The sequence below is a fragment of the Tyto alba genome, unplaced genomic scaffold (assembly GCF_018691265.1).
Source record: "Tyto alba isolate M040663 unplaced genomic scaffold, T.alba_DEE_v4.0 Super-Scaffold_1000006, whole genome shotgun sequence".
NCBI classification, from domain to species: domain Eukaryota; kingdom Metazoa; phylum Chordata; class Aves; order Strigiformes; family Tytonidae; genus Tyto; species Tyto alba.
Window position 1 is genome coordinate 19,839,835 of NW_024881272.1, and position 27,081 is coordinate 19,866,915.

Genomic DNA, 27,081 nt, shown 5'->3' on the forward strand with positions numbered 1-27,081 from the left:
TACCTACTCTTCAGAGTCTTAAAGTACTTTCACCTTTTCTCAGTTTAAAAATGACAGATTTAAGAAAGAAAAAATAAAAAAAAATAATTAGGAATTTTACTTCAACCGCTTTAAGACCTGTAATAGTTTTGATCAGGAAGGGTCTTACCTTTCTCTGATAAATGGCAATCCAATCTGTAGTTGCAAACCACTTGTGATTCTTTATGTCATTTACACCATTCTTGAGATTTCCATATCGTTTGGTCAAATCTACCTGGAGTAAATTTCTTAGAAGATCCTTTAGGTCTGAACTGAAGTGTGATGGGAACCTTACCTAAAATTATACATCCACAACATTAAAAAAAACAATATACAAATTTGATTGATCCTCCTGTGAAGTAAAACAATATTCACATGAAAGGAAATATGGGAGCCATTTTTTATTCTTCCTCTAAAAACAAATCAAGTAGGAATGCATGAAAAGAGAGATGATGTTGCACATGTACTTCTGTTTCACAGAGCTTTTATCAATAGCATTACCGTGTTGATCTAGCATTTTTTGCACTGAGATTTTCTAGATCTGACTGAGTTTGGGAAAAACATTTATTTAATGTAATAATGACATAAAAGATAAATTTAACTTGGTGTCTTGCCAACATAACATAATCTCAAGGCATTCTCAACTATTTTCTAGGAACAGATTTTTAGATTGTATTATATATATACACACACAGAGGAGATATAGTATAGTATAGCATATATACAACATATACAGATAAGCTCTGAAATAACTGAACTTTCAACAGTCATATATGAAAATTCAATCTGGAACTTTATGCTGTAATCCATATTTGATAACTAAATACACCAACACCAAAAGACTTTACATAACCAATACAGAACTATTTGAAGATAGCACAAGTGACTTGCCAATACAATTCAAACCTGGCTAAGAAATATTTGAAGATGATTCATGGGATGTAGTTACATAGGGTTTTACTAGTAAAAGATCTACTGACACCATCTGAGATAGCAGAAAGAAGAAAGGGGAAAAGAACAGGCATAAAGTTGTATTTGTCATGCCCATAGTCTCAGAGTTCGACACTCCCTATATTCAGCTGATCATTTATGACATAAACACAGAACATGGAATTAGTTAACACAAAAACACTTTGTGAAGTCAAGAATGACAATGAAAGACACTGCTTCAGTTTACCTGTCAATATGGCTCTATTTTAGTACATGAGAAATTCATGGGTTTTAATGAATATAATGCTTAGACAGCTTAGAAGTAAGGAAATATTAACTCAGTTTTTTAAGTAGATAACTAAGCGCATGAGGTAGACCAAATGAAAGACTTAAGGTTATAAAGGAAACATACTGCTAGCTGAGAACTTAACATTAGAGTTTCCAGGGTTCAAGTCCAGTGCTGTTTCTGCAATTATCCATGAACTCAGTGAAAAAAGTAGATGACCAACAGTACAAATGTCGAGCAAATTAGATACAACTGCAAAAAATGCCCATGTTTTTTTTAGTTTAGAAGATAAACATTCCTTTAAAAATGGATCTTTGGAAATGAATTCCCATATATTCATGGAGACAGCTGACAGGTCACAGTATTACAGCCTTTCAAAGTGCAATCACCTCCCTGATTTAAACAAGGCCCTAAACAGGAATCAATCTCACTGCAGTGTACCACAGGGCCTACTGAGGCCTTTCTCTTGATTAGAATTACAGAAGTACGTAAAATGTGGCTCAGCATGTGTTTATGCAGGGAGAAGGAAGAGAGGAACCGTAACAAATAAACTGAGCACAAAGAAGCACAAAGAGACAACACTGGCTGGCAGGAGAAACAACACAATGATCACATTTTTGTGCTATCTGGCACACTATGAGATATTCATGAAAAATAAAAGGGAACAGTTGGAAACACTTTTTTAAAATTTTATGTAACAATGAAAGCTGAACAGAACATTAGCCATGTCTTGAACTACAGGTCTGTTGAAGTAAAGAAACCTACTATGAAATATGGAAGCTCTTTACAACTTCTCAAAAGCTGCAAAAATATTTCTAGAAAAGAAAATAGCTAGGCATATTAAGCATACAGCTAAATAGTTGTTAATAGTCATTGGATCATTTTTATCCAAGCATAAAAGGATATAATACCACAGTGTCTGTAAATTTAATAGCCTGCATTTTAAATTAGAAGGCAGGGAACAGATTTTTGGAACTTTGATTTTTAATATTATTATAACAGTGTCTGTACTTAAGAAGTATGCATTACAAGCTTTTGCCATATTCTTTCCAAATAGCTCACTGTCTAGAAGCCAGTAAATTCTGCATCTAGTTCACATGAAAAAGAGGTTCTGCAAAGACAAATAACTGCATTTGCAAAAATACACAGAGCCCTCACCTTGCCAGACACAATCTTCTCATAAATTTGAATGGGCTGATCTGCAAAGAATGGGGGATATCCAGCTGCCATTTCATAGATTAACACTCCTAATGCCCACCAATCCACTGCCTTGTTGTAACCCTGGATAAAATGAGAAATACCACTGTTAGTACCATTTCTAACACAGTTTAAGATTTTCAGTATGTATTCATGGAATACAAAGAAAGCAAATGCATTATTCCTTGTTTGATACAGAACTTACAGCCTAATTCAAAGCAAACCAAAGCTCACAGATTCCAACGGCAATATACTTAAAACCTACCACAGCGATGAAACATTTTGCACACATTCCTGTGCTGAGTTTCAGTGATGTCTTTACACTGATGTGAAAAGACTCCCTAAGTGACAGAAATGGGCACAATTTATTTACTTATTTAAAATCAAAATAAACTTGTTACAGAATGATTGAAACCTGTTTCAAAGCTTAGAGAAATTTCATTAAATAAAGCAATAATTCCTATATTGTATACCATCCTCTTTTAGCTTGAACACCCCAATTTCAGAACATTCACTTTCATATTTAGTAAACTAGCTAAAAGGTTTAGTTAGTTAGCTGTTATAAGTTATGATCTGATCTTTAAAGCCTGAACATAAAATCATTAGTAAAACCTATTAAATATTAAAAATGACAGAAAACCCCACCAGCCCCATCAATTTTGTATGTGTTCTCTGAGATCTTTTACAAACCTCAGGGCTAAGACTCAGTCTTTCCTGAAAAATCTACTATGGAGAATTTGTAGTAGATGTGTTGCAATTTCTTCTGCTGCTTTAGCTGCACAAGGGCAAAAAAAGCTTTAAATAACAAGCATTTTCTCCCCAAATAAAAGTATTTTTGGTTTACTTCCAAAGACCTGTAAAGGTTATTTAATTAAACCACATATCAAATGCATAGTTTAACATCATGCATTATGATTGTTTATCTCAAACAGATCCATAAACTGTAAGGATATTTTGCCTTTGCAAAACATAAAGAGCTACAGTTGAACAGCTATATGATAAACAATATTTCTGCTATGTTCAAACAGTGCAAGTACTAGACACAATTGGATCAAGAGTAAGCTTAGACTGCATGTATTTTATGTGTAAAACCAGTGGTTTGTCATGTTTGATTTCATGTAAAGTGCTTTAAACCTGAAACATTGTAACTAATTATTTAATGACTACTGATTCATCTACTATGTGTTTCTTGTTACCTCTGGAGCTCCCCTTCTAATCTATTACCATATTAGGATGTAATCACTCAGCTATGCTGTTCTGATAAGGATGCCAGTTAAATAACCTAATTACAGATTGTTTAAAACCCTTTTCCCCCTCAAGTTACATGGCAAGCATATGCAGAAAGTTCTGTACAGTTACGTGAAAATCCCTGCTTTGGAATAAGTTTTAGTACACTAAAAAAAATACTTACAATGCACTGATTGCATTGTGTAATTCATGAAGAGCTGACTAGACAAGATTTGATTTTTGGAAGTATCAGCAATTGCTTATCTCCCACAGTTTAATAATTGGGTGATAAAATAACAAGACAAAGTACCTTGCTGAGAATTATTTCAGGTGCCAGGTATTCTGGAGTCCCACATAACGTCCAAGTTCTTCCTTTTACTCTTTTTGCAAAACCAAAGTCCGTGACCTGTCATCAGAATAAATAAATTGACTGTAAGTGCATTTCTACAAGGAATTTTAAAATTAAGTACTTTTGAAATATTTTGGAAAGCTACTATACAGAGGAAAAATTTATTTCTCAAATCACATAGTGTCATATAGTCAGATGTACCTTTAGTAGCCAGTTCTTCTGATACTTCTAATTCAGATAAATAGAAAGTTTCTCATGATAAAATTAATAAACAACACAAAATACCTATTTTCCCCCGACACAAGCTTCTATTTATAATTTTAAAATTGAAAAAATCAGTGGGAACTATGGCTTACTAATCTTCCACATGTACTTCAATTACATTAATCATTTCTCTTATACTTTTCACATCAGACTGTTTATACTGCTGAAAGTTTATAAAACATGAATACCAACAAGATATTTATCTTTTCCTTTAGTTAACAAATAAATGAATCACAAAAAGGGTCAAGATATCTACCAGTCTTGTAAATTTAGAATTTTATTGCCTAAGTGTATAAATGTTATATGTAAAATTAGTGTGGGAATAAGACAACATAAAAGAGGTCTTTCCAGTAACTTCTGAGTATATTTGAAAGCATCAACAGAGCCAAGCTTGTTTATTTGAGGAAACACAGCAGTAACTGTATTCACAAATGGCAAGTTCTTGGCCATTAAAAATTCTTCATTCCACTTGTCGTGTTTTCTGCATTAAGTTTTCAGAACTCTGTATGCAATATCATCCTCTCTGTGATTTTTCCTGGACTGCATGGAGGAATACATACAGAAGCCAGGGAGCTACATGTATAATTCTGGGATCAGTTTCAAGATATCAAGTCTACATTTGTTTGGGGATTTGTTTCTTTTGTCTCCTCCTTCTTGGTATCATTTTCAACCCACTCCCAGAGAAAGCATACTGTACCACAATGATAAGAACTGGTAATTATACAATAACTTGTGCAAATGTTTCTGATACACTAGTATCACAAACAAACAAGCCAAACTCCAAACTATCAAGGCAGCTTTTGCTTCATTTTTGGTAGAAACAGCAGCAATCACAGCTAGAACTGAACAGAGAAGGTAATGTGCTGACTAGACGGACCTGCTTCAGTCAACAAAGAATCATTTCTGTGTTTGTGAATGCACATCAGTCTATGTAAGATTACACTGCAGGTACAGGACAAATGGTAACGGCTTTAAAATTCAAAAAGAAAATGAATGGAGTTTCTAAACAAAATTTAGTTGGAGCTGCAGTATCAACATATGAACACAAATCCCACTCTGTTCAGAAACAGAAGCAAACCAACCGCACATGGGAGGTGTAACTGCTGGATCCACTATCATTTGCAGTTTGCCCACTACAACAAAAACATACTATTGCATATAGAGGGTCGCCAGTCTGGAGTAAGCTGCTCATACCTTTACATTAATGGTGCTCCCCAACCACATTAACAGAACTTGTATTTCTCTTCTCCCTACAGCGTTATTTTATTCTCCATGTAAAATTATTTTACAGTTATAAACAACATAAGATACGAACCCTTCTCACTTCTCTCAAACATTTTTATTCCCTAATTTTCTGTTAGATTCTGCTACGGCAAAAGGTGACACAATGAGGAAAGAAAAGCTTCTATAGTTTAAGGGCTGCAAAGCACTGTAGAGTGCTTGTTGCTCTATAGCACAAGCCTTCCCATTTGCCATTTAGATCAAAAACATTAGAGCTAAAAGGAAAATGAGGAGGTGCTGTGAGAGGCTGCTGTAAAACCGAAGTCATCATTTGCAGCACTGCAGTTCTGGTGTGATCTCAACTCGGCTCTTACTCCAGATGTGCTGAAAAGATTAGGACTCTCCAAGGGTGGGATTCATCTGGCTGAAATTAAGTACTATAGTGTCAGTGTTGACATCTAAGCTGGTTATCCTAAACTACTTATATAGGCAATACAGAGAACCAGACGTTCTAGGGCACCTTTCATCTTGTTCTAGAGTAGACGTATAAAATAGGTCAGATGAACAGAGCCACGTAATCACCCACTTCTCACCACAGACCCCAAGGGAAACCTTGACAGCTTGGTCAACTGCAGACAGCTCCATTCTGCATACTTAATTTTAGTCAGAGGAAGTACAATCCAATGGTTTTAACCATTACTAAGCAGTAGCACATTTTAATGCTCCTGGAATACATGCTGACATGCCAACCAGCTTCAGACCATTTATTCTAAACGCATCTGCTACAATTATCTAACCCTACACTATAAGACAAAGAGTCCACTCCCTAAATATACGAAGAATATCATACCTGGATGTATCCTTGCTGATCAATTAAAAGATTTTCGGGCTTTAGATCTCTGTAGATGAGGTCTAATGAATGGAGGTACTCAAATGTTAGCACTATCTGAGCTGCATAAAACCGTGCATGTGGTTCACTGTGAAGAATTAAAAGAATATTAAGTACCCCAATGCTATGCTAAGATACTGAAACAACTATGTAACTGCCAGGGATAGGCAAATTAAGTATCTTTTAACTGGTTCTTCTACTGTATAACAAGGAAAAAAAAAAAAGACAAGCAGCAAACATCTTAGAATTGCTACACTAATGCCATAAATTTAATTTAAGTCTTGCAGCTAAAATACACATGCAAATCAAGATGAATGTACCCCACAGTACAGAGCTTAGACTTTGAATTTAACTTTTAAAAACTATCATCAACTTTGGTGACAATATGCATAAGAATTCCAAGATTCCATTGTGCATAGATCACAAATGCTTGCATTAACTAACTGAAAAATAATAAATAATTACAAGTTTTTCATTGCCTGACTAGTTTAAGTCCACTGAAATAGGGGTAAATTAAATGCACTTATCCCTTCAGAATTTTTTCTCCAATACTAACAAATTTTATAAAACCTTCTTCCCAAATTAGCAACCTAAGCCTTTTTAAAGAAATAATGTCATTAATACTCTTACCTGAACCTTCCGATTCTTCTTAGATGTGAAAACATTTCACCACCAGGAACATACTCCATTACCATGTATAAATTAGAATTGTCCTAAGGGAGCAGGTAAACACACACAAATACGTATTAGGCATGCTATAGTCTCCATAATTCCTACATACAATATATTTTATTAAAGAATGAAAATAAAAAATTCTAGCCATCCAATGACCTTAACAAATACAAAGCAACACAGGCAGAAATTCTCAAGAAAGTGCAGACAAACGTGACAAAAGGAGTATCAGATATCTCAAGAAACCTACTTTAAAGTAAGATTTGAATAAAGATAATTAGTGAGTTCCTGATGCAGAATGGTAAGTGACCTGAAGGAAGAGAAGATAAGATGCCTACTGCAAGACAAGACCTATACTCTTAAAAGTTCAAAACTGACAGCCTGAGGTATTCTTGTCTCCCACAGCTCCAGTCTCAAACCTCTAAACTGTAAAGATTAAGGTAGAACATATTTGTTCATTTTAAATGGTATTAAAAATTAAGAAAAAAAAAAAGAAGGAAATATGTAGAGGACACATATCAGTCTATAAATTAGGAAAACACTCAACTTCTTTGCAGATTGACTATCACATACTGTCATGAAATTAGAAGCTAACCTCAAAGTTCTTTCCTTCATGGTTAAGACTGTCAGTAAAACCTGCCTCAGGTATGAATCTCCAGAAAAAAATCTGCAGAACAATTACAAATTTACTATTCCATATATTGGTACAGAAATACCTCCTTTGTTTACTCTCAAAGACAGAATAATGCCTAAAAGCTCCCTGCTGTACAAAAGCCAGTTTCCCTCCAAAACAAGGAAAATCTTTAAGAGTTAAATTAAGAGTTTAATTTGTTCTAATTTTTCTGGTTTTATTTATTTATTTGGAGATATCCTTTCAACCATCAGCTGGTGATCTGGGGTGCATGTGAGTGTGCACACAACTGTAGGAACCTCCGCCCAAGCCCAGGCAACAGTTCCAAGCAAGGCATCTTTGAAAACAAAAATACTTAAACTATAAAAGTACTGTAAAAGTTAAATGTTTTACTATCTAAAGATTGAGCATGCACTTCCTTGAAACCCAAACAACTACTTTCAAAATAATGATTACCTTAAAAGAATACTCCAGTTTTACAAGGAAAGGAAAATTCACCGCTTGTAATATTCTCTTCTCATTCAGTGTGTGCTCTATTTGCTTCAGTTTGACAACCTAGGAGAGAAAAAACAATCTTCAGTTTAAGTACGATATTTTATAGCTGTTGATAAATTTTTCAGCCTAAAACAATTAGTTGAAAGCAAGCTTGTAACTTTACAAATAATGAACCTTATGGATTACCAGTACCAGTACAGTGCCTAGAAAGGATTTACAATGTCAACAGACCTTTTAAGAGTAATACTCATGCAATATGGTTTCCACATAACTTTAGTAATAGTGTTTCTTACTACATGCTGAGTATAGGAACCTGTAAGGAAAACACCTTTACATTTTCTTATGAATTGATTGCATTTGTAATGGAGATACTTCTGCAGCAAGATAACAGTTCAATAAAACCCATTTGATCTTTTAACCCTTTGCTAAAAAAGGCAGGAAATTGTGTCAGACATGTTTAATTATGAATTTTGTTATGTGTGAACAGGAATAAACTGACTTATTTTATATAGCTCACACATCAGTGAGAAGACTAAGGAGAATACAAATCAAAAATTTCCATTTTTCTACCAGACCTTTGAATGGGTTTTGCTTTTCTGCTTATCAAACCACTTAGCAAAAGTATTAAAAAAATTAAATGCTACCTCCTTGCAATCCATGATAACGTTAAGCTGCTAACACAGCAGCAAGTGGCAGATCTCCGATCATTGCTATTTCTCAGTAATTAACAATTGGTTTCCTTGTGTTAAACCCCAACATTGCATAATCGATTCTTTCCATTTTACTTAATTCCTATTGCACAATTTATCTGTATCTCATTTTGAGAATTGTGTGATTTCCAAGTAAAGTTACTTTCCCTCCCCCCGAAACAAGGATAAAATGTAGTGATAAAAGATAAAAGAGTGATCAAAACAAGTCTGGTTTTACATGTTCAGAAATCAGATTTAGCCGCTATAAATAACAGATGAACAAGGTATTCCAACCCTGACTGAAACAGTGTTTAAATTTAACTTTTAGATGCAAAAGGTAATACTTATAAAAAACCACTACTGTTTTGAAATAAATGTCATACAAAACAAATAGTGAGTTAAAAATATTAAATCTCTTTTGAAACACAGATCTTTGGGGACCAAACCAGCTCAAATCAGCTGATTTGTGGGAAGTGTCCCCTTCATCCAGAAAAAGCTATGGTACTGGAATTACCTTGGCCATCAAAGCACACAAGCTAAGGTTTTAGTTTAATATTGTGAAGCGTTCAGATGCAATGATACATGAGATTTTACCACCTTTCCTGCATCTTCTGCTGATTAGATACTGGAGGGTGATGGCAGCAATACCACAGGCTGAAGCTGCTGTTTAACACTTCATAATATTAAACTGGAGCCTCAGATAACATGGCTTTGCTCACATTTAAGCTCTGGCTCAGGGCATGTCCAATGACAGCTTCCTGTAGGTCAAATGATATCTGGTAATGGCAGATTCTCCAACAGCTTGTTTGTGTCTGAAATTCTGTTAGCAATATTTTCTTTCCAAAAACAATTATGTAATGAAACTAGCCAAGCAAGGGTATGTTGCTGCCTTCCTAAATCAAGGCAGACAAATAAAGGAGTAACTACCCTACACACAAACTGACTGGCTACATCAACATCTACTACATTAATTTTTTTTTCATATCCTGATGAACTAAGCATGAGATTGGACAACAAAGGGACACACAATATACTTTCTCTTGTTTCAAGTAAAATGTAAATGAAAAATTATAGGCAGCCTGCACATTGTCTATTGTCTAATTTCAGACATCTGTAGGTTTTCTGTAATATACAAAGTGATAGAAATGTGTTCTCCCTAAGCCAGCTCCTATTTTTTTGATCAATTAGTGGAAGTTACTAATTTAACACTAATATATTTCTAATCGAATACATAAATATGTAATTATATATGGTAACTAAGGTGAGTTGAAAAAGGGTGTATTTCACAAAGGAACACTTCAAGACTTCTGATTATAGACAAAACCATCTAATTTACCAATAGAAGACTGATGTCTGGATGCAAACATCTTTAATCCTAGGAATCTTTTACTGCAAGTAAAAGATAACATTTTATTTTACTGATAACATTTTATTAATGCCTTGGACACTACTTAGAGCCTCTTCAGCCTGTCATTAATTTTACTGGCTGTTGTACAACAACAACAACTGAATCTGCTGGCTAAAAAAGAAAATCAAACATTTAAAGCATCACCAGTATCCAAGTGTGATAAGCAAAAGCACAGTAAGTGCAATATAGTTTACCCACAGTTACCAGATCTTTGTCTACATCAAACTCTTCTGTACCACAAAAAACACTATAAATTACACCAACCTTCTGTTTGTCCAGTATCTTCATAGCATAATACTGTTCTGTGGATTTATGTTTCACCATCATAACTCTCCCAAATGATCCTGTTCCGAGGGTTTTTTGCCTCTCAAAATCATCTAGGCCAGCAGTATTCTACATGTACAAGGATATAATGACATTATTTACAATCTAATAACCAAAGACAATTTTAACTGTACAAATGGATTTATAGAAGAAAATTAAGTAAAATTACATTTATCAAAGACAACTATAGGCAAGTATACTGTTATAATTTCATGCCTGTCATATTTTAATAAGAGATTTTACATTGCACCCATTAAAACAGAAAAAATTAACTGAACTGTATCAACATTTTTGTATTTTGTCCATACAGATGACACATGCTTAGTAAGAAACACGTAGCAGTAAACAGATCATGAATTTAACATGCAGATAAACCACCTCATGCTTCACAAACAAGTATATTAGAACATGCAAAAAACCCCAAGCTCCAGAGACAGTTCTATATGAGAGTTGCCTGGAGAGCATATCACTGAGTAAATTTTCTCAAATTTTCATTACAATAGCATTTCAAATGCTGCTTTAAAAACAAGAATGACCCTGCCCCCAAAACCCAAACCTTCAAGTTCAACTTTTAAAAGATTTCTCCCTAACCTGCTCCTTAACCTGCCCCAAGCTCTATGTAGGAGACTTAATACCCTAATTCCTCTTAATATCATTGGGGGAATTATTAACAGGGTAAATTACAGATGTGCCAATGCTTACTGTTATAAAAAGCCAGCTAAAATATGCCAATAGATTTTCAGTCTTGTCATGTTGATGGTAAACATCATTCTCCGTAAGAGAAAGCTGTTGTTAAGTATGAGCATTTCATCAACTCATATCTGGAGAAGACCCAAGAGTCTTTGCTGATGAACTTCAATGACAAAACTGACATTAAAAATAGAAACTCCTTTAAAAATTGTATTAAACTTATTTCTGTTTTCTGCACTGCTCATCATAGACTGATAACACACTGATAACATTATCAAACAAATGCAATACAGAAAATTATTGAATGCTTAAATGACTGATACCTGAGGGGGGCTTTCCCATTTTCTTAAAAAGTCTTCTTTGGCTTTGGCTAGGAACTCTTTCACTGAAAACACACACAAAAAAGTACATTTTAATTAATGTAATTCATGATGGATGTGATGGAGATGCTTTGTTAATAAAATACGTAAACTTCATTATCAACTTCTTTCTTCCAATTGTAATATGCTATTTTCACCATGTATGAAAGCAAGCACCAATGCCTCTAGAACTTGTACAATATCTCCAAGTGATCCCTAAGCTTTCTGCAGTAACTACATCATTCTACACAAATTACTTGAACTATACCAGCTCTAATAACTCACAGTACTGTATATGCAAAGCAGGCTTTAAGGTGATGTAAGACATACTTAATTCGACTGGGGAAAAAACCACAAATATCTGACATTTATAAATACACATTCTACAAAGTTAGATTTTTAATCTATTTTTGTTAAATAAAAGCTATGCTTTCTTTCAGTTGATTGACTGTAATGTTAATCTCGTTGCTTTTTCCCCTCATCACCTTTATTTAAAGGGCGTTTGCAAGCTCAAGTACTAAATGGACAGCATTACTGCAAGCAAAGACAAAGCACAGGGCTACGACACTGCACATTAGGCCTGCCCACAGGCACAGAATGTATATTTTTAATATTGATTTTCCATTGAAATTGAAGGAATGTATAATAGCAGAATTCTGGACGACTGTTTAAAATGTGCACCAACGTATTTTGTTCATATCATCTTTCATTTGTTCTATTTTTTTTAATATCAATTATCAACCAGATCAATGCAGATTACTTAATGCACAGCCATAACTGGGAGGCGTTTCAGACATTACTGTGGTTCTGAAAGAGTAACAGAATCAAAAAGAAAATATCATACTGTTTTGTGTTCTCTGAATCATTTCACATATTAATAACAGTGGATTTCTGTACTGTGATATTCTGCCACAAGCAATTTCTAAAAATACTCAGCAATGTGCCGAGATTATTCTGGTCAATATTTTGAAATATATGTTTTAGCAACTGTATTCTACCTTCTGACGGTCATCAAAAATTAGGTTTATAAGGGGTTGTAATCAATCACCTGATGAATTGGAACTTTTTTATACTTTTCCTTTCAGAGATTACTAGTGTCTACACAGAGAACTTTTCAAAAATTCTCTTCTATTACCAATACAGTTACAACAGCAGTAAAAACAATGGCAGCCCTGCAGAAGCGTGGTTGTGATTTTTTTTGTTTTCCTTTTTTTCCCCCTTCCAAGTGTGCTATGGGACACAACTATCATGAAATACTCAATGGAGGTTTATGGCTCCCACCATCACTAGCTCTGATGGAGCAGAAAATATTATGGAAATTTCAGGAAAATTGTCAAAAGTTCTGGTTAACCTCAAGGTTAGAAAAGTGTTTAAAGCATGATATTCACTGAGTAATTTTATTTTAATGGAAACAAGCAATATCAGAGAGGAGGAACATATTTACCACCCTAAACTTAAGGTTGAGTAAGAAAAACATAGTTTATATCAAAGGATCTATTTTAAACTGGTATTAAAACTCAGTGAGAGTTAAAAATATTTTAGTGGGTAATCAGTAAAAATGTTTGACATATATATCCTGTGTGGGGAAAATATTTCCACTGTTTTTAAATTATGGGGGTTACTCATGTAATGACTTTTAATGATCCTAATTTGAGAAAAGGACAGGATTTCCTGTGGCATGAAATAATGTCTCAACACAAAAAAGGGAAGCTAACAATGTCCAAATTCATGCCTGATGATTCTTCTTTCCTTAGGAGATCAAAGATGACTTGATAAAGTTTTTAAAACATCAATTTATGTCAAAGTAGCATGAACATCATTTTGTCTTAATGACAAGAAAAAAAACTAAGATGATCATTAAGATTACCAAAAACCCGAGCCTTCAAACTTAAGTGACTGTAGCTTAGAAATTAACATTAACACTACATAGCACAACCAAAACATTAGTCTTTTTTTTTGTTTGTTATTACAGTACATATTTCTTAAATATTCCTCATGCTATCTCATTGTTCATATAAATAAGTATTTTAAGTTTCCACATATTTTGCACTGATATATCATTATTCTGTATTTATAAAAATATACAGTGACATTTAAATGTAGTCATCTTTGTTCCACTTACAGAATAAAGAATCCTGTTTATGAAAAAAATGTGATCCAGCTGGAAATATTCAGATTGTGGAAGCATGTGAAAAATCTCTCATTTCTAGAGTATCACGCTCCTCTTCAACAAAACTTCTACCTTATTCTACTTTACTTTCGCTCTCTTTTCTTGGAAAGCAGCATTGGACACGTATTTTCAAAATAAAGCTACCTAATGGTGCTCACTTATCTTAAAATAGCTATTTCATATTCTGTGGTGTGTTTTATTAGAATTACATTTTCTCCCTAATGAGAAAGTGGGTCAAATTATGCCTGGTTCTCATTTTCAGAGGTCACCTGGGTTCCCACCACAACATAATTCAGCAGGTGATTTCAAACAGAATTTAGGCAACTTAAGCACATACACTTCAGGCACTTCTTAAAATAGGACTTAGAATTTGAAACAGGATAGGTACTTTTGGAAATTACATATCAATCAGAAAACATTAGCTCTTGCTACAGGAAAGCAGATTTCATTTCTACTTTTCAAGCACAGAATAAAAATTTACACCAACTGGACAGTAGTGACCATTGGTATTATCGTGATGATGCAAACAAGTAGATTTATTAGAAGTTTTCCTCAAGTGCACATTTTTAGCCACCTTACATTGTGATGACGTGACTCTTAATTGCTTTTCTAGTCTTTAAACTGTTCCTAGCATCTGTGACTTTGGGCACTAATGAAGGAATGAGCATACCAAAAGTCTCTATAGGTTCCCCAAGGGTTTGCAGGAACATTCACCCACACAGATGAGATGATGAAGACAGGAAAGAAAGAGAAGGAAAAAAAACATTTTATGCATTTCCACAACGAACACACAAAAAACACAAATACATTCCACCCTTTCCCCTCCCCGCTCAAGAATGGACCCTGTAATAAACCAGCCCGTTCCCACACAGACAGAATGACTCATGCTAAAATCACAGAATGTTTGAGCAAAGAAAAAATTAAAAAAAAAAAAAAAAAAACAAAAACAACAAAAGGCAGCTAAATTCAGTACGAAAAAAAGATGATGCATCACAGAAATAAGCACAGCTTACAAAACTTCAGGAGATCAAGTTGGCATCTCTAATAATTAATCTATTCCAAGACATACACATCCAAGGAACTGTTGCTAACAAAAGTGTATCTATCTTCATCGCAGCATGCTGGATCACAACAAAACCTGTAATCGGGTGATCTTCCCACTACTTAGCACTTTGTTCCAAGACAGAATGTGTGAATTGCATGGCATGTGGTGGATAGCACAGAAATGGCAAGCAGTCTCCCAAAAATTTCACAATCAAATTTCAGTCCCGTTACCCAACAACAGCCACAAAAGCCCTTGAAAAGTCTGAACTGCACAGAGGAAGTTGCTGTATACAAACTGGAATGCATATGGGAATCCTGTACGGTCACCATACAAGTATGATTTAATTTTGTAAGACTGTCAAAAAAAATGAACCCAGGAAAGAGATGCTGACATAAAGGTTCCCATAAACACTGAAGAGCAAGGTTAACTCATATATGGTTGAGCAAAGTGAAGATGAGGATGCAAGGTGTGTATGCAAAGACCAGCAAACAGACCCTATTCAGATTGGAATCACTGGTATAGCAGAAGTTGGAGCGAAGGAGGCTGAAACGAAAGGAGGAAAAGCTGTTGCTCAAGAAAAGGAAGGTGCTGGAAGGAGAGAGAGAAAAGCCTGAGTAACATCACTGGCATAACGAGGGCCACGGCAGTGGTCAAAACAATTGGCTGCATCAGGAAGGACACCAGCTGGAACTGGAGAGGATGCACCAGTGGCCCAGATATTAGGGAAGTACAAACACACAGTGCCAGCCTAGCTCTTCGCGACCAGCAAAAGCAACTGTTGGCAGGAGACACAAGTTTTATGCAATGCAGAGACCCAAAAGCACACAGTAGGAAATCTGGGAAGATTCAGGACAAGGTAGTAGGGAATGGGGTAATGGCCAAGGAGTCACAACTGAAAGACTTCAAGCAGTTTTATAACTTCTGCTTGCTTCTGTTCAAATCCTGGTCAGAAGAAATGCTACAGGTGCACAGGTGGCTGGAGGGGATCTAAGCTGTAGGGCTGTGTATCATAGGTGGTGTGAGACTGGGCCTGCGCAGAGCTGTGCAACTTGGTGATAAGCTGAGAAGTCTGCTGGAAGAGATTTCTAAGGGATGTGGAACTCAAGATCCAGAGGTTCCTAGGCAATACTGACACACAAGGAGGCACTAAAAAAAACCCAAACAAACAAACCCCCAAACTAAACAAATGAAAAAACTACCACACACAAAACCTGAAAACCCCTGAACCCATCCCCAAACAGCAGGAGACTGTTATCAGTATATTCACACAATGCACAATATTTTTGTTTATTGATTAACTTTTGCATGAAAAGTTAGCAGGCTTATAAAAAAAAATTGTTAACAAAGGGTATGAATACTACAAAGTGTACTCTGGCCTAAAACATGGCTTAAGAGCGAGTGAATCAGAGGAAAGCTCCTGAAAAAAATTGTTAGGACCTCTCAGTTGCAGAGGTGCAATGACAGCAGAGGGAAAGGGGTCACAAATGGAGCAGTCCTGAAGAGTTACCATGAATTACTTTGCCTTTCTCCTACCTCCCACGTGCACTGTATTTGTTATTCTCAAGCACATCTCCCACAAAAGCCAGCAAGCCAGATTTTTTTTTTTTTTTTTTTTTTTTTGGGGTGGGGAGGGGTGGGAAACAAAACGTATTTGGATAGAATTCATGGCAAGAAGCAAGAACTAAACTGATTAAGACTAAACATCGGGCACCGCTACAAACCCCCATCTGCTGTGCTAAATGCCAATCTCTGCTTGGTATTTAAAATGCCCTTTATCAAAATACAATTCAATTTTTGTTCCAAAACTGTAATATAATCACTTGAAGTCTGGAGTTAAATGGGGTATTTAATCAAATATCCAAATTTGATCTAATGGAAAAATAAATATGTATGAAGAGATTCTGATAAATATATATATATTTAATTTTTACAGAAACAGTATTTATAGCCTTCAACATTATCAAGATGTATATAGGTGTCTCAGTGAATCCTGTGGTTACAGTACCACATTTCAGAAGCAAGAAGTGTACAATTCAAGTTCTAAGTCCCATTCTTACACCATTAACCTGTCATCTTAAATTTCTCTTCTGATTATCAGGAATAATATCACATGGCTTACAAGAAGATTTATCTACCCTGGCAAGTGCTTGAAAATGAACACAACTAAGTGTTAAATATTATTATACACTCAGATGAAATAGTGTGAGCACCAGTTAACATTTTAATAGTTGGGAAACACTTTAAAACACAAACTAAAATGGTATATCGAAACAGACCATCAGCAAGAACAAAATGCTGTTTCTCACAATATGAAAATGGTGGGGAAAAAAAAGTCCAATGTGATACAAGCCTGGTACAGGGCAAGTCAATCTTGTCTTAACACTGCTGTGAGACACACTTACTGGCTCCCTTGTGAAAAACTGACCAGCTACAATTTTGTCTTGCTTCTGCTCTAAAAGTTGCAAACTCACTAAAGCTAGATTAGTAAACTCTACATCAATTTAGTAATGAATTTATCAAGTTTTTTATTTTGAGAGCAAGATCTTGATCTTGTATTTCTGTTTAAATAGTAATTCTGATAAAACCAGGTAGAACAGAGCAAAGCAACTTAGAAGCTGAAATGGATAAGAACCTTCCTTCAGTTAAAACAAACAAAATCCATGAAAAAATGAAAACCAAAACATATGGAGCAGTTCTGAAAGAGCCCATTTGCTGGAATATGAATCTTAAAAGTTCTTAGTAAGTGAATGATCAAGTAAAAATTATTAACTGCACACAGGTTTGTTATTAAAATGAAAATGCTAATAATATAACTGCACACAGTAAGCACTTCTATGGAATAATGGAAAGGATTGGTAACAATTGGAGAAGGGCATAGAAAAACCATGGGGAAAAAGGGAGAAGAACAAGATAAATGGTAAATTAAGACCAATTACAGCTGCAGTGCCTAAAGACTAGAAAAGAGTAGTAGAATCTGATTTTGGGGGGGTGTACATTCAGGAATTAATTTACAACGTACAGCAATTGCAAAATACAAGTTGTTCTTATCCATCACAACTCAAAATTTGGAACTCAGGCAAAATCTTATTTTAATCCTGTCCGCAACTTTGAAGTCTTGAGCTAGACAGTATTTTGCCAGTTTTATAAAAGCAAATTTGCAACAGTTAAGAGCTCTGTAAAGAGCCCAGCTTTTATTTTTTTTTTTTTTTTTTTTTTTTTTATTTTAGTTTTCAGTGCTACAGGCTATAATTTCAAACTGTAATTTAAAGCTCAAGTATTACTTAATGTTCACCTCTTTACTTGGCTGGCTAGACAGCAACAGCCCGCACAAGAGATGTGACAGATTTAGACAAACCAAAACAGAAGTCAGGTTTTCAGCTATCAGAGATAATACCTATCTTTGTTGAATTCTGAGCAGTAGATACTCTACTACACACAACTGCCACAGTCAGACTGACTTCCTTCTTCTATTTTTATTAGAGATAATAAAATCAATTCTATTTCCAAATACAATTTTCAGTCTTGCCCTCTTATTCTTTTTCTTATGCCGTAAAGTACTGGTTCAAACAGAGGTGGTGAACACTGCTAATGCCAAAAGTGCAACACAACAGACACCACTCTGGGGAGACAGGGCCAAACCCAACCAATAGTCACTTAAAATGTGAATCCCTGAAATATTGTTTACAAACCTCCAAATGTATAATGTAAATCAGCACATTTATTCAGTCACGAATACGATCAAGTCTTGCATTACCTCTGCTCAGCAGAGTTGTACATGCGTGTATGTCCCAATTCAATAATTTTTCACCCCCAAAAACTGCTTTCATAATCTGAAAGAATCCAGACCCAATGCTCATCAAAATTACAAATGAATATACTTCATTAAAAAAGTGACTCCTCCCTCAAGACACATACAAATAAATGCCAAAAAACCCCAAACAATCAAAACCTATGAACCAAGCTGGGATTTATTATTCAAATTGTAAACTACTGATTATATGCAAGGCTTCCTCAATGAAGACAAGCAAAATAGCTTCATTTGAACATCCAAGCATGGGCCATGACCTGAAGTCTCCTGCAGGTTCTTGGTGGGCAAGAGCTGTTTCATCCCTTCAGGTATTTTGGTCTTTGTCCTGGGTTGAGTGAGTGGTGGGGTTTTTTTGGTGGCAGGGGAGGGGGCTATAGGGGCGTCCCCCTGTGAGAAGCTTTTCGAAGCTCCCCCAGCTCCAAGTCAGCTCCACCTCTGTTTGGAAACTGAGCCAATCAGCTGCGCCTCTGCGATAACGTATTTAAGAAGGGACGTGGTGACGGGCAGTGGGACTTGTGAGGAGGAGTTCTGCAGCTGCATGAACACCAAGGTCAGTGAAGGAACGGAGGAAGAAAGGAGGGGCGAGGTGTGCCGCAGCAGAGACCCCCCTGTATCCTGTGGTGAGACGGCAGGGCAGCCACCCCCTGCCACCCATGAAGATCTATGGTGGAGCAGACATTGATTTATGGCCTGTGGCTTCCGCCAGAATGATCAAGGTGCTGTGCCCGAAGAAGGCCGGGGTCTTGTGGGAAAAGGTGGCCCCCGCTGTTGTAATTCAGCGCTGGGAGGATTGCAGCATGCGGGAGGGTCCCACGCCAGAGCAGCTGGGGAAGGGCTGCAGCCGTGGGAGGGACTCCAGTTGGAGAAAGTTAGTGACCCATGACGGAGCAGTGTGGGGAACGCTGTGGCCCATGGGAGGAACTCATGTTGGAGAAAGTTTGTGGAGGACTGACTCCTGTGAGAGGGGGACCACGATGGAGCAGGGGGAAGAAGTTCCAGAAGGTCCCCCCACTGAAGATGGAGAAAGTGGTAGCACTGACTGCACCCCCCATTCCCTCCCCCACTGGGGGGAGGAGGTAGAGATATCGGGAGCAGAACTGAGCCTGGGAAGAAGGGAGGGGTGGGGGAAGGTGTTCTCAAGATGTGGCAATGCTTCTCACTGTCCTACTCTGTTACATGTTGTTAGTGTCTGTAATAAATGTATGTTGTTTTTTTCTTCCCCTAACGAGTCTGCCTTTCGCTCGTGACCATAAAGGGGGATTTTTTCCCCATCCCAGTCCTATCTCGAACCCCAAGCCTGGCTCTCTGTCCCTTCTTATTGCTGGAAGAGAAGGGAGAGAGCGCTGCTGCATGGTGGTTGGCTGCTGACCAGGCCCAAACCATGACAGTCTTTCAGGGTGGCACCTCTCTATCTTGCTCAAGCTTTCCTTTCAAAAAGTGTTATTAGCAACCTTTTTCTGATTGGTTATGGTTGATTTTTTGTTCCAGTTCTCTAAACCGACCAGTTAGAACTAGCATCCAGTTAATTCTGGAATATGTGAAAACTAAACTTTAGCTTAAGGAAATGATACTCTCTTGTACCCTCTTCCTGTCCTTGAAGTGTTCATTAAAGGGAATTATTCCAGACTGCCAGAGATGGTACATTCATAAATCTGCTTCCTCTATTGCAACAATCCACATGCTTTGAGGCTTAAAAATCCAAGAAATAGCAGTTTGGTTTGTTAGGCTGCAGTTCAGTGTTCAGTATGGACTAGTGTAAATACAAAAAATGCCAGACCTGTCCTTCCACAGTCACACATTCCTGCCTCTCTACCATGAACTTCCTTGAAAGAGCAAAAGTATCCTTGTGGCTGACTGCCAAACCAGGTCAGGGAATTAGGCCAGATTAAAAAGTAATGGACAGAAGGCGGGGGAGGACAAGGGAAGCTAATTTTAATCCACAACAGATCCCAGTTATTTTCACCACATGAATGTTTCTCCCGGGGTGAGGGAAAGGAGAAGTGGGGTGGAAATGGGCAAATATGTAGGACAGGAGAACTGCTCCTTTTCTGAAGGAGTGACAGTTTGTGCTAATGTAATGTGACCATGAAAGTATAGCATTGGACTACTGAAAAGACTTCTGAGAAATAATTCTAAATTATTAATTTTCAATTATTTTATGAGTTAATTATGTGAACTTAAAATTTCAAATTAATAAATTGTAAGTTTAATACAACTACTTTCAAATGCAGTACTTAACACTTCCTACATGTAAAATTAGTTCACACAGAAGAGGTTATGTGACGAAATCTTAACATGTACAATCCTCAGTTATCATACGTTGATAATGCTTTGCGAGCAATTAGAAATTAAGCTTCATCTGTGCACTATCACCCTCTATAGTTGTAGCTGAACTTTATCCAGCAACTGTGTTGCAACTACCACAGGACCTTTAGTATAAAAGACTACCTTCCTGTGTGAAATATAACAGGTATTACTTTAAAAAGAAAATGGAAAACTGTGTGAAAATTCAAATACCTTGTTTCTGCAGTGCATACATTTCCATGGTTACCGGGGGGGGAAATATATTTTAAGAATGAGTTCCAAGAACAAAATTTTCTACTACTATAAAATATCTTGTAAATGTATCACATTCTTGAGTAAAGGTTTTCAGCAAACTCTAGTAAATAAAATATACAAAACAATCAGATTTTCCTCTTACAGTCAAAACCACTTACCAAGCAAAATGTTTACAGCACCTGCTGCAGTTTTCCTCTAGTTTGGCTGTCCAGCCCTCTGCACTGTTAAGAATGCCAAAGTGGCTAGCACAAACTTTCCTCTTCATATTACTGCCCCACATTCCCTTTTTGTAAAATTTCAATGACTAAAGAGGGTAACATATTACTGGGAAGCTATCACTGAAAGCATGTTTTATTGTTATATTATTAGAAACAGTAAGCATAAATCTGCAGGTAGCTGATCTGGTCTGCATATTGACCAATAAATTCCCTGCAAGCAAGTAATGCCTCTCATAATACTTGATTACACTCATGCACAAATATGCTTTGATTTAGAAGTAACCCAAGTTTTAGTAAACTTATTTCTTCCTTATACTTCAAACTAAACAACTACAGGAACTGTTCACTGTATGGATGCATTTTACAAGTTACTTGAAAAGAGCAACTCTTGTGTTGCTTGTTCTTTTTTCAAGTATTTCGTATAAGGCATCCAAAAAATAGTAGATACACTCTTGGTTTACCTGTACTCATGCCTAAGTCCACTTCCCACAAAGCTACTTTGTCCCAGCCTTCACATTAACAAAACTACACAAACTCTCATATACATGCACTGGGATCAGTAAGACATATCTTCACAGCTGTCAGGGTAAATCAGCAAAATAGCTCTTCCTCTCTCTAAGATTTGAGCTTCTCATACATTGCTATGCTGACATATCTCCCGCAGAACACACTTTCAATATTTACAGGAAAGGGTTGCCTGCAGTAACTAGCCAAGCAGAAGTTCATTTATAACCGTAAATAGCAGAGAGACTGACTTCCTGAATAAGGAAGTCTTATGTAAATAAACACATTTCACAATTCAACACAAGAAGTGAACAACAAGTTTTTGTTTGCCTCAGGATTAGGGCAGTCAAAAAGCAGGTAAGTGTTTACTATCCATTCTGATAACGAATGGGGCTTTAGAAGGAAACTCTTAAAGTCAGTGCTTATTTGGATAAAAGGCAGGCTTAAAACTTGCAGAGAATTGAGTTGCAAATCCTGAAAAAAAAGAAAATTAAATGGAAAAAATCTAAGCCACATGAATTCTTAAGGGGCTGGAGTATCTGTCAGCAACTAGAATGAATAAAGGAAACACCAAAACCATTACTGAAGTTACAAAACTGCCCTTAAGAACCTCTGTAATTAAAGCTGGGCAATGCCTGTTGCAAACTTTGGCCTGCAACAGCAGTACCAGAAGCAACAGATAATCATATAAACAATTTGAGATGTAAACTAAAAACCAAAGAAATACAAAAAATGGTTCTGGTAACAAGATACATGTAAGAAATGTAACAACAAGGACTAGAGTAGGTAAGTCACAGTTCAAGAGACACAAGATTATGACATACCAAATACCCTTTCCTTTGGAAGAAACCTCAATTCTATTAAACTAATTTTTTGTTTATACCCCAAACCAAGCACCCTGAGGGACTGTTCACTGTATGGATGCACTTTAAGAACTATGTCAATGCAACAACTCTTGTGCTGCCTTTTTTTTCAAATATTTTTTTCAAATATTTTGTACAGGAATCAGAACAAAACATGAACCTAGGTCAACACCTAAGAAATTATCCTAGTCTACTCTCAGAGGCTAATGGGTAACATTATGGAATTTTTGAAAGGAAGAAACCATTAGTCCCATGAGACACATATAGGAAGATGTATAGTTCTGTCATCTAGAAATTCCATGGCATCCTTCCATTTTCTATAGCCTTTTCACCAGTAGAAATAATTACTTGCTACTTGTCCTTTGCCCTTAAAAGATGTTCCCAATGCACAGAACCAAGGTATTTACACTACCTCCCTTCACCCTCACTCTTGAAACATTCCTATTCTCCAGTGTACACAAAGCTGGACAATAATTCAGCAGTCTGTTGGCATTGCTCACACTCTTTCCTCATACTGCTCTATCTCCCTCCTCACACATTTGGTAACTACTATTTTATGAGTGTAAATGTCTGTATCAGCAATTATCTCTGCAGTATTTGAAAGTACTAGCCCAATCACATACTTGGTGATACTTGGGAGTACTAAGCGTATTCCTAGTGAAACCGAAGATCTAGCAGAGTAGCACCTTTCAGAACTGGGAGATGGGACTATTAAAGTTACTTGGCCTTCCAGTTTTATCTGTTCAAGAATGTTCTGATGTTCAAAACAAAAAACCTAACCCAAAGAAATAATAGTTTTTTCTTCTTTTAAGTCCTTCCAGAAACAACAACAAAAAAATCATATAATTGGAGCTCTCCTGGGCAGGGGGAAAGAAAAGGCAAAAAAAAAAAAAAAAAAAAAGAAAGCACCAATTGTACTTGCAATTGCAGAAAATACATCACTTTTTCATTGTGGTTTCACTTGCATCTTGGCAAAGGACAGCATCTGATTTTATCCACTGACAAGGTGTAATGTAACACTGCTGCAGTGAAGACAGCCACAAAGGTGCACTGAAAAGCAGAAGTGGTTTAAATGGGGAAATGTTTACAGCGAAGCCTTAATCTAATCCTCTCTTGATGGAGCAGCAGATAGTCACCTTTCCCTTGTCAAAATTAGGCTTCTCATTTATAGATCTTTTTGATTGGGAACTGACACTTGGTAAAAGCTGCAGCTATTTCTTTCTATTTTTAATGGAAGCGGGAGGCTGAATGTCAAGATGAATGAAATCTACAGATGCAAATTGCAGAATAAAGCCCTAGGGAAAAGAAAATAAAACAACCACTTTTCCTCACCGTCCCCCCCCCCCCCCCCCCCCAAAAAAAAACCAACAAACCAACCAACAAACCAAAACATCAGTAACCTCTTTTTCACCTAGTTTGTGAGAAATTTATTCCCTTAAAATGACTCAACCATAACTGAATACCAAAAAAAACCAAACACCCAAGCAGCAAACCTCAAAATTCATAGAGCTGATTTCCCCAAACCTTAATTCCTGTGGAAGCTATAACCTAACTGTAAGGGAAACAGAGGAAAAAGGTGATGGAAGCCTCAGCCCGGTAGCTGGTGAAAAGCAGAGACCTGACCCGATGCGAGGCCTCTCCACCAGCAGCCGGAGCGGCCGCGGGCCGCCGAGGACGCCAGCGAGCGTGCGGCTCCAGCCCCGCGTCCCCTGAGGCCGAGCCGCGGCAGGTGTCGGCGGGGGGGTCGGGCCGCCGCCGCGGCCCCGCGGCACAAGCGCGGGCCGGCCCCGAGCCGGCGAGGCCACCGCAGGTCCCCAGCGGCTCCCGCCTGCCGCCATCCCCAGCGGGCCGCGGGGAGCCCAGCCGGGAGGCCGGGCCACCTCTGCTGGGGACAGCCTGCGTTTAGGTTTGCTTGAACAGCTGTAACGCCGAATCTCCATAATGTACGTACAAAGTTCTGAACCCTTGTCCTATACCTGTGCCGGTTCTGACACTTGTATATTGTACTCCGCATACCAAGGAAATGACAGCCACGCTCTTCGTTTCAGGGAAGTTGACCTCAACACATTTGTGTGAGATAAGTATATATAAGCTGACATTAGATAAGGCGGTGGGATGACTCCTCCCACTCTATCTCATGCCATGTACAAAAGCGAAACCTTTGTAAAAATGGTCCTTCTTATTTGTAGGATAAAGCAAAACCACACAGAGACACACACAAAGCCCATGTACATAATTAACTGTTTTTTCTTTTCAAGCATTCTCTAACTGTCTTAAGTAATCTTCCAAAGCTCCAGACTATCTGTTTGAATCAAAAAAGGCACAATTTCAGCAATGAACATATTTGGGCTTTTCACAAACAATTTGCAAAGGATATCGGTTTCTAAGGATATATATGTACAGAATTTATATATTTAGATACAACTTTCAATATATTCCCAGTAAAAACACAGTACTTCACAATTCCATTAAATTCAAAGTACCTTATAAGAAGTAGTCACAGTGGTTTTAGAAAACAAACACCTGCCTCAAGTTTACTAGATCTATTATAGTATCTCATTTCAAATGAGAATCCTCTCCCCTACCTTCCATGAATGACCTCAACTATTCTGCTATCCCATCATCTAGAAAGAATAAAAACCACAGAGGAATGAGCTGGTTCAGATGAAAAACAACAGAAGTCAGTTTAGAATTTCTAGGTGATGATTATAATCATTTCAGGATGTCTCTCTGATTTGTATCAATTCACATAAAATAATTTATTACGAGTGGCACAGAAAATTGAGTGAACCTACATGTATATCACTCAATTATAAAATTTTCCAAATCAGATTATGTGCCTTACTTAATGAAACACTTATCTCTAAAAGAAAGCTTTAAAATAAAATTTCAAATACTAAATATCAGTTATGCAAAGCCAAATGTTTAATAAAAACTGCAAATATTTAAGATTAGGATTTTTTTAATAGAAACCCACAGTGAGACGATTACAAAAACAAAGAGCTCAGTAGTCGATGCAGCTATGCAGACAAGAAAGGGAAACCTCTTAGATTTTTCCTGATTCTGAAGACTGAACAAAAAAATAGTGTCAAAGATAATAGAAAAGACTTACCATTCATGCTGAAAAGCTAGTTTTCAGAAACATATTGCTCCTAATATTAATCCAATAGTTGATGAAGTATATTAATCTCTACCAAATCAGTGCTTCAATCTCTAAACACACTTATATGCTAACTGGAAAGAGAGAACACACAGAATCCAGAGAGCTGTTCTTCCTTATGGGCTCCTTGTGATGCAAAAAACTATGAAGCACAAGATACCAGTAGTAAACCAAAATCAATATTCAGGACACGGGTATTTGGTTGTGCTCATTAACTACTTCTGTTCTGACCAATGCTACCTATTCATGTCTAAAGCAACTCAAAATGGCAGGGGGAAAAAAAGCATGCAAACACCAGGAGGTTTTAAGATGTTCTCAATTATATCAAGCACTGGTTGTTTCCATGGCAACCTTAGACCAGAATTATCTGTTGACTTGTACCCAACTAGTAGTTATTCTAAAGCTTTAATCTATTCACACGATGTACTCTGTACATTATTTCATATTGCACATGTATTTTTCTCTACACACACGTGCACACACACACATACATATATCAAAATTATTCAGCTAAATCTCTGTAAGTCATTCCACAGTATTTGATATTATTTTGAACCAGTGAGAGATCAAATGATATTCCTTTGACCATTCATCACCCATCCATTTGCAATTTAGACTATGAAGATGACAAAAAAAATGCACTAGTGGTGACACTTGACCATTTCAGTTACACAAGTTGCTGATATGTTCTCTTATTATGCACGAGTTTGGAAAATATTTGTATCAGTTCAAGAATAAAAGATTCACAGTGATCTTACTGTCTCTACATTCAAAATCAAGCAGCCTCATTCTCCTTTCTTTTAGTTTCCCATTTTAATTTTTCAAAGACCAACAAGCAACTAAGGAAACAAAACAAAAATCAAAACGTACATTCCACATAGTTGCAGGTGGTCACAGTCAAGACATCTAAACTAAGAATGAAATACATTACTCTGACGAGTACCATCACATCCCTTTCATCCTTTGGCTGTGCAGCACAACTGACCTGGTTACCAGTTCAGGCTGTACAATCCCACATGCACTTAGTCAGCTTTTTAGAACAGGCTCCAAGGCCCACAGTGCCCTGAGCCACCTCTGCTCTACTGGATTCTGAAAATTTTACAAA

The 27,081-nt window shown here is 36.8% G+C and overlaps 1 protein-coding gene across 5 annotated transcripts in view; it reads right to left on the reverse strand.

Annotated features, from left to right (window-relative positions):
• The window catches only part of PRKACB (protein kinase cAMP-activated catalytic subunit beta), a 74,857-nt gene that overhangs the window by 6,280 nt on the left and 41,496 nt on the right, over positions 1 to 27,081 (reverse strand). For 2 of the 5 annotated variants that reach the window (XM_042805122.1, XM_033000507.2), the window contains exons 2-9: positions 11,614 to 11,675; positions 10,541 to 10,669; positions 8,141 to 8,239; positions 7,012 to 7,094; positions 6,343 to 6,469; positions 3,969 to 4,064; positions 2,393 to 2,515; positions 149 to 313 (exon numbers count right to left, since the gene is read on the reverse strand). In XM_042805122.1, the coding sequence (XP_042661056.1) occupies positions 149 to 313; positions 2,393 to 2,515; positions 3,969 to 4,064; positions 6,343 to 6,469; positions 7,012 to 7,094; positions 8,141 to 8,239; positions 10,541 to 10,669; positions 11,614 to 11,675 (884 nt within the window). Of the gene's footprint in view, positions 1 to 148; positions 314 to 2,392; positions 2,516 to 3,968; positions 4,065 to 6,342; positions 6,470 to 7,011; positions 7,095 to 8,140; positions 8,240 to 10,540; positions 10,670 to 11,613; positions 11,676 to 14,489; positions 14,499 to 25,928; positions 26,331 to 27,081 lie in introns of those variants that run through there. The other 3 variants (XM_033000508.2, XM_042805117.1, XM_033000509.2) reach the window with 3 other exon arrangements.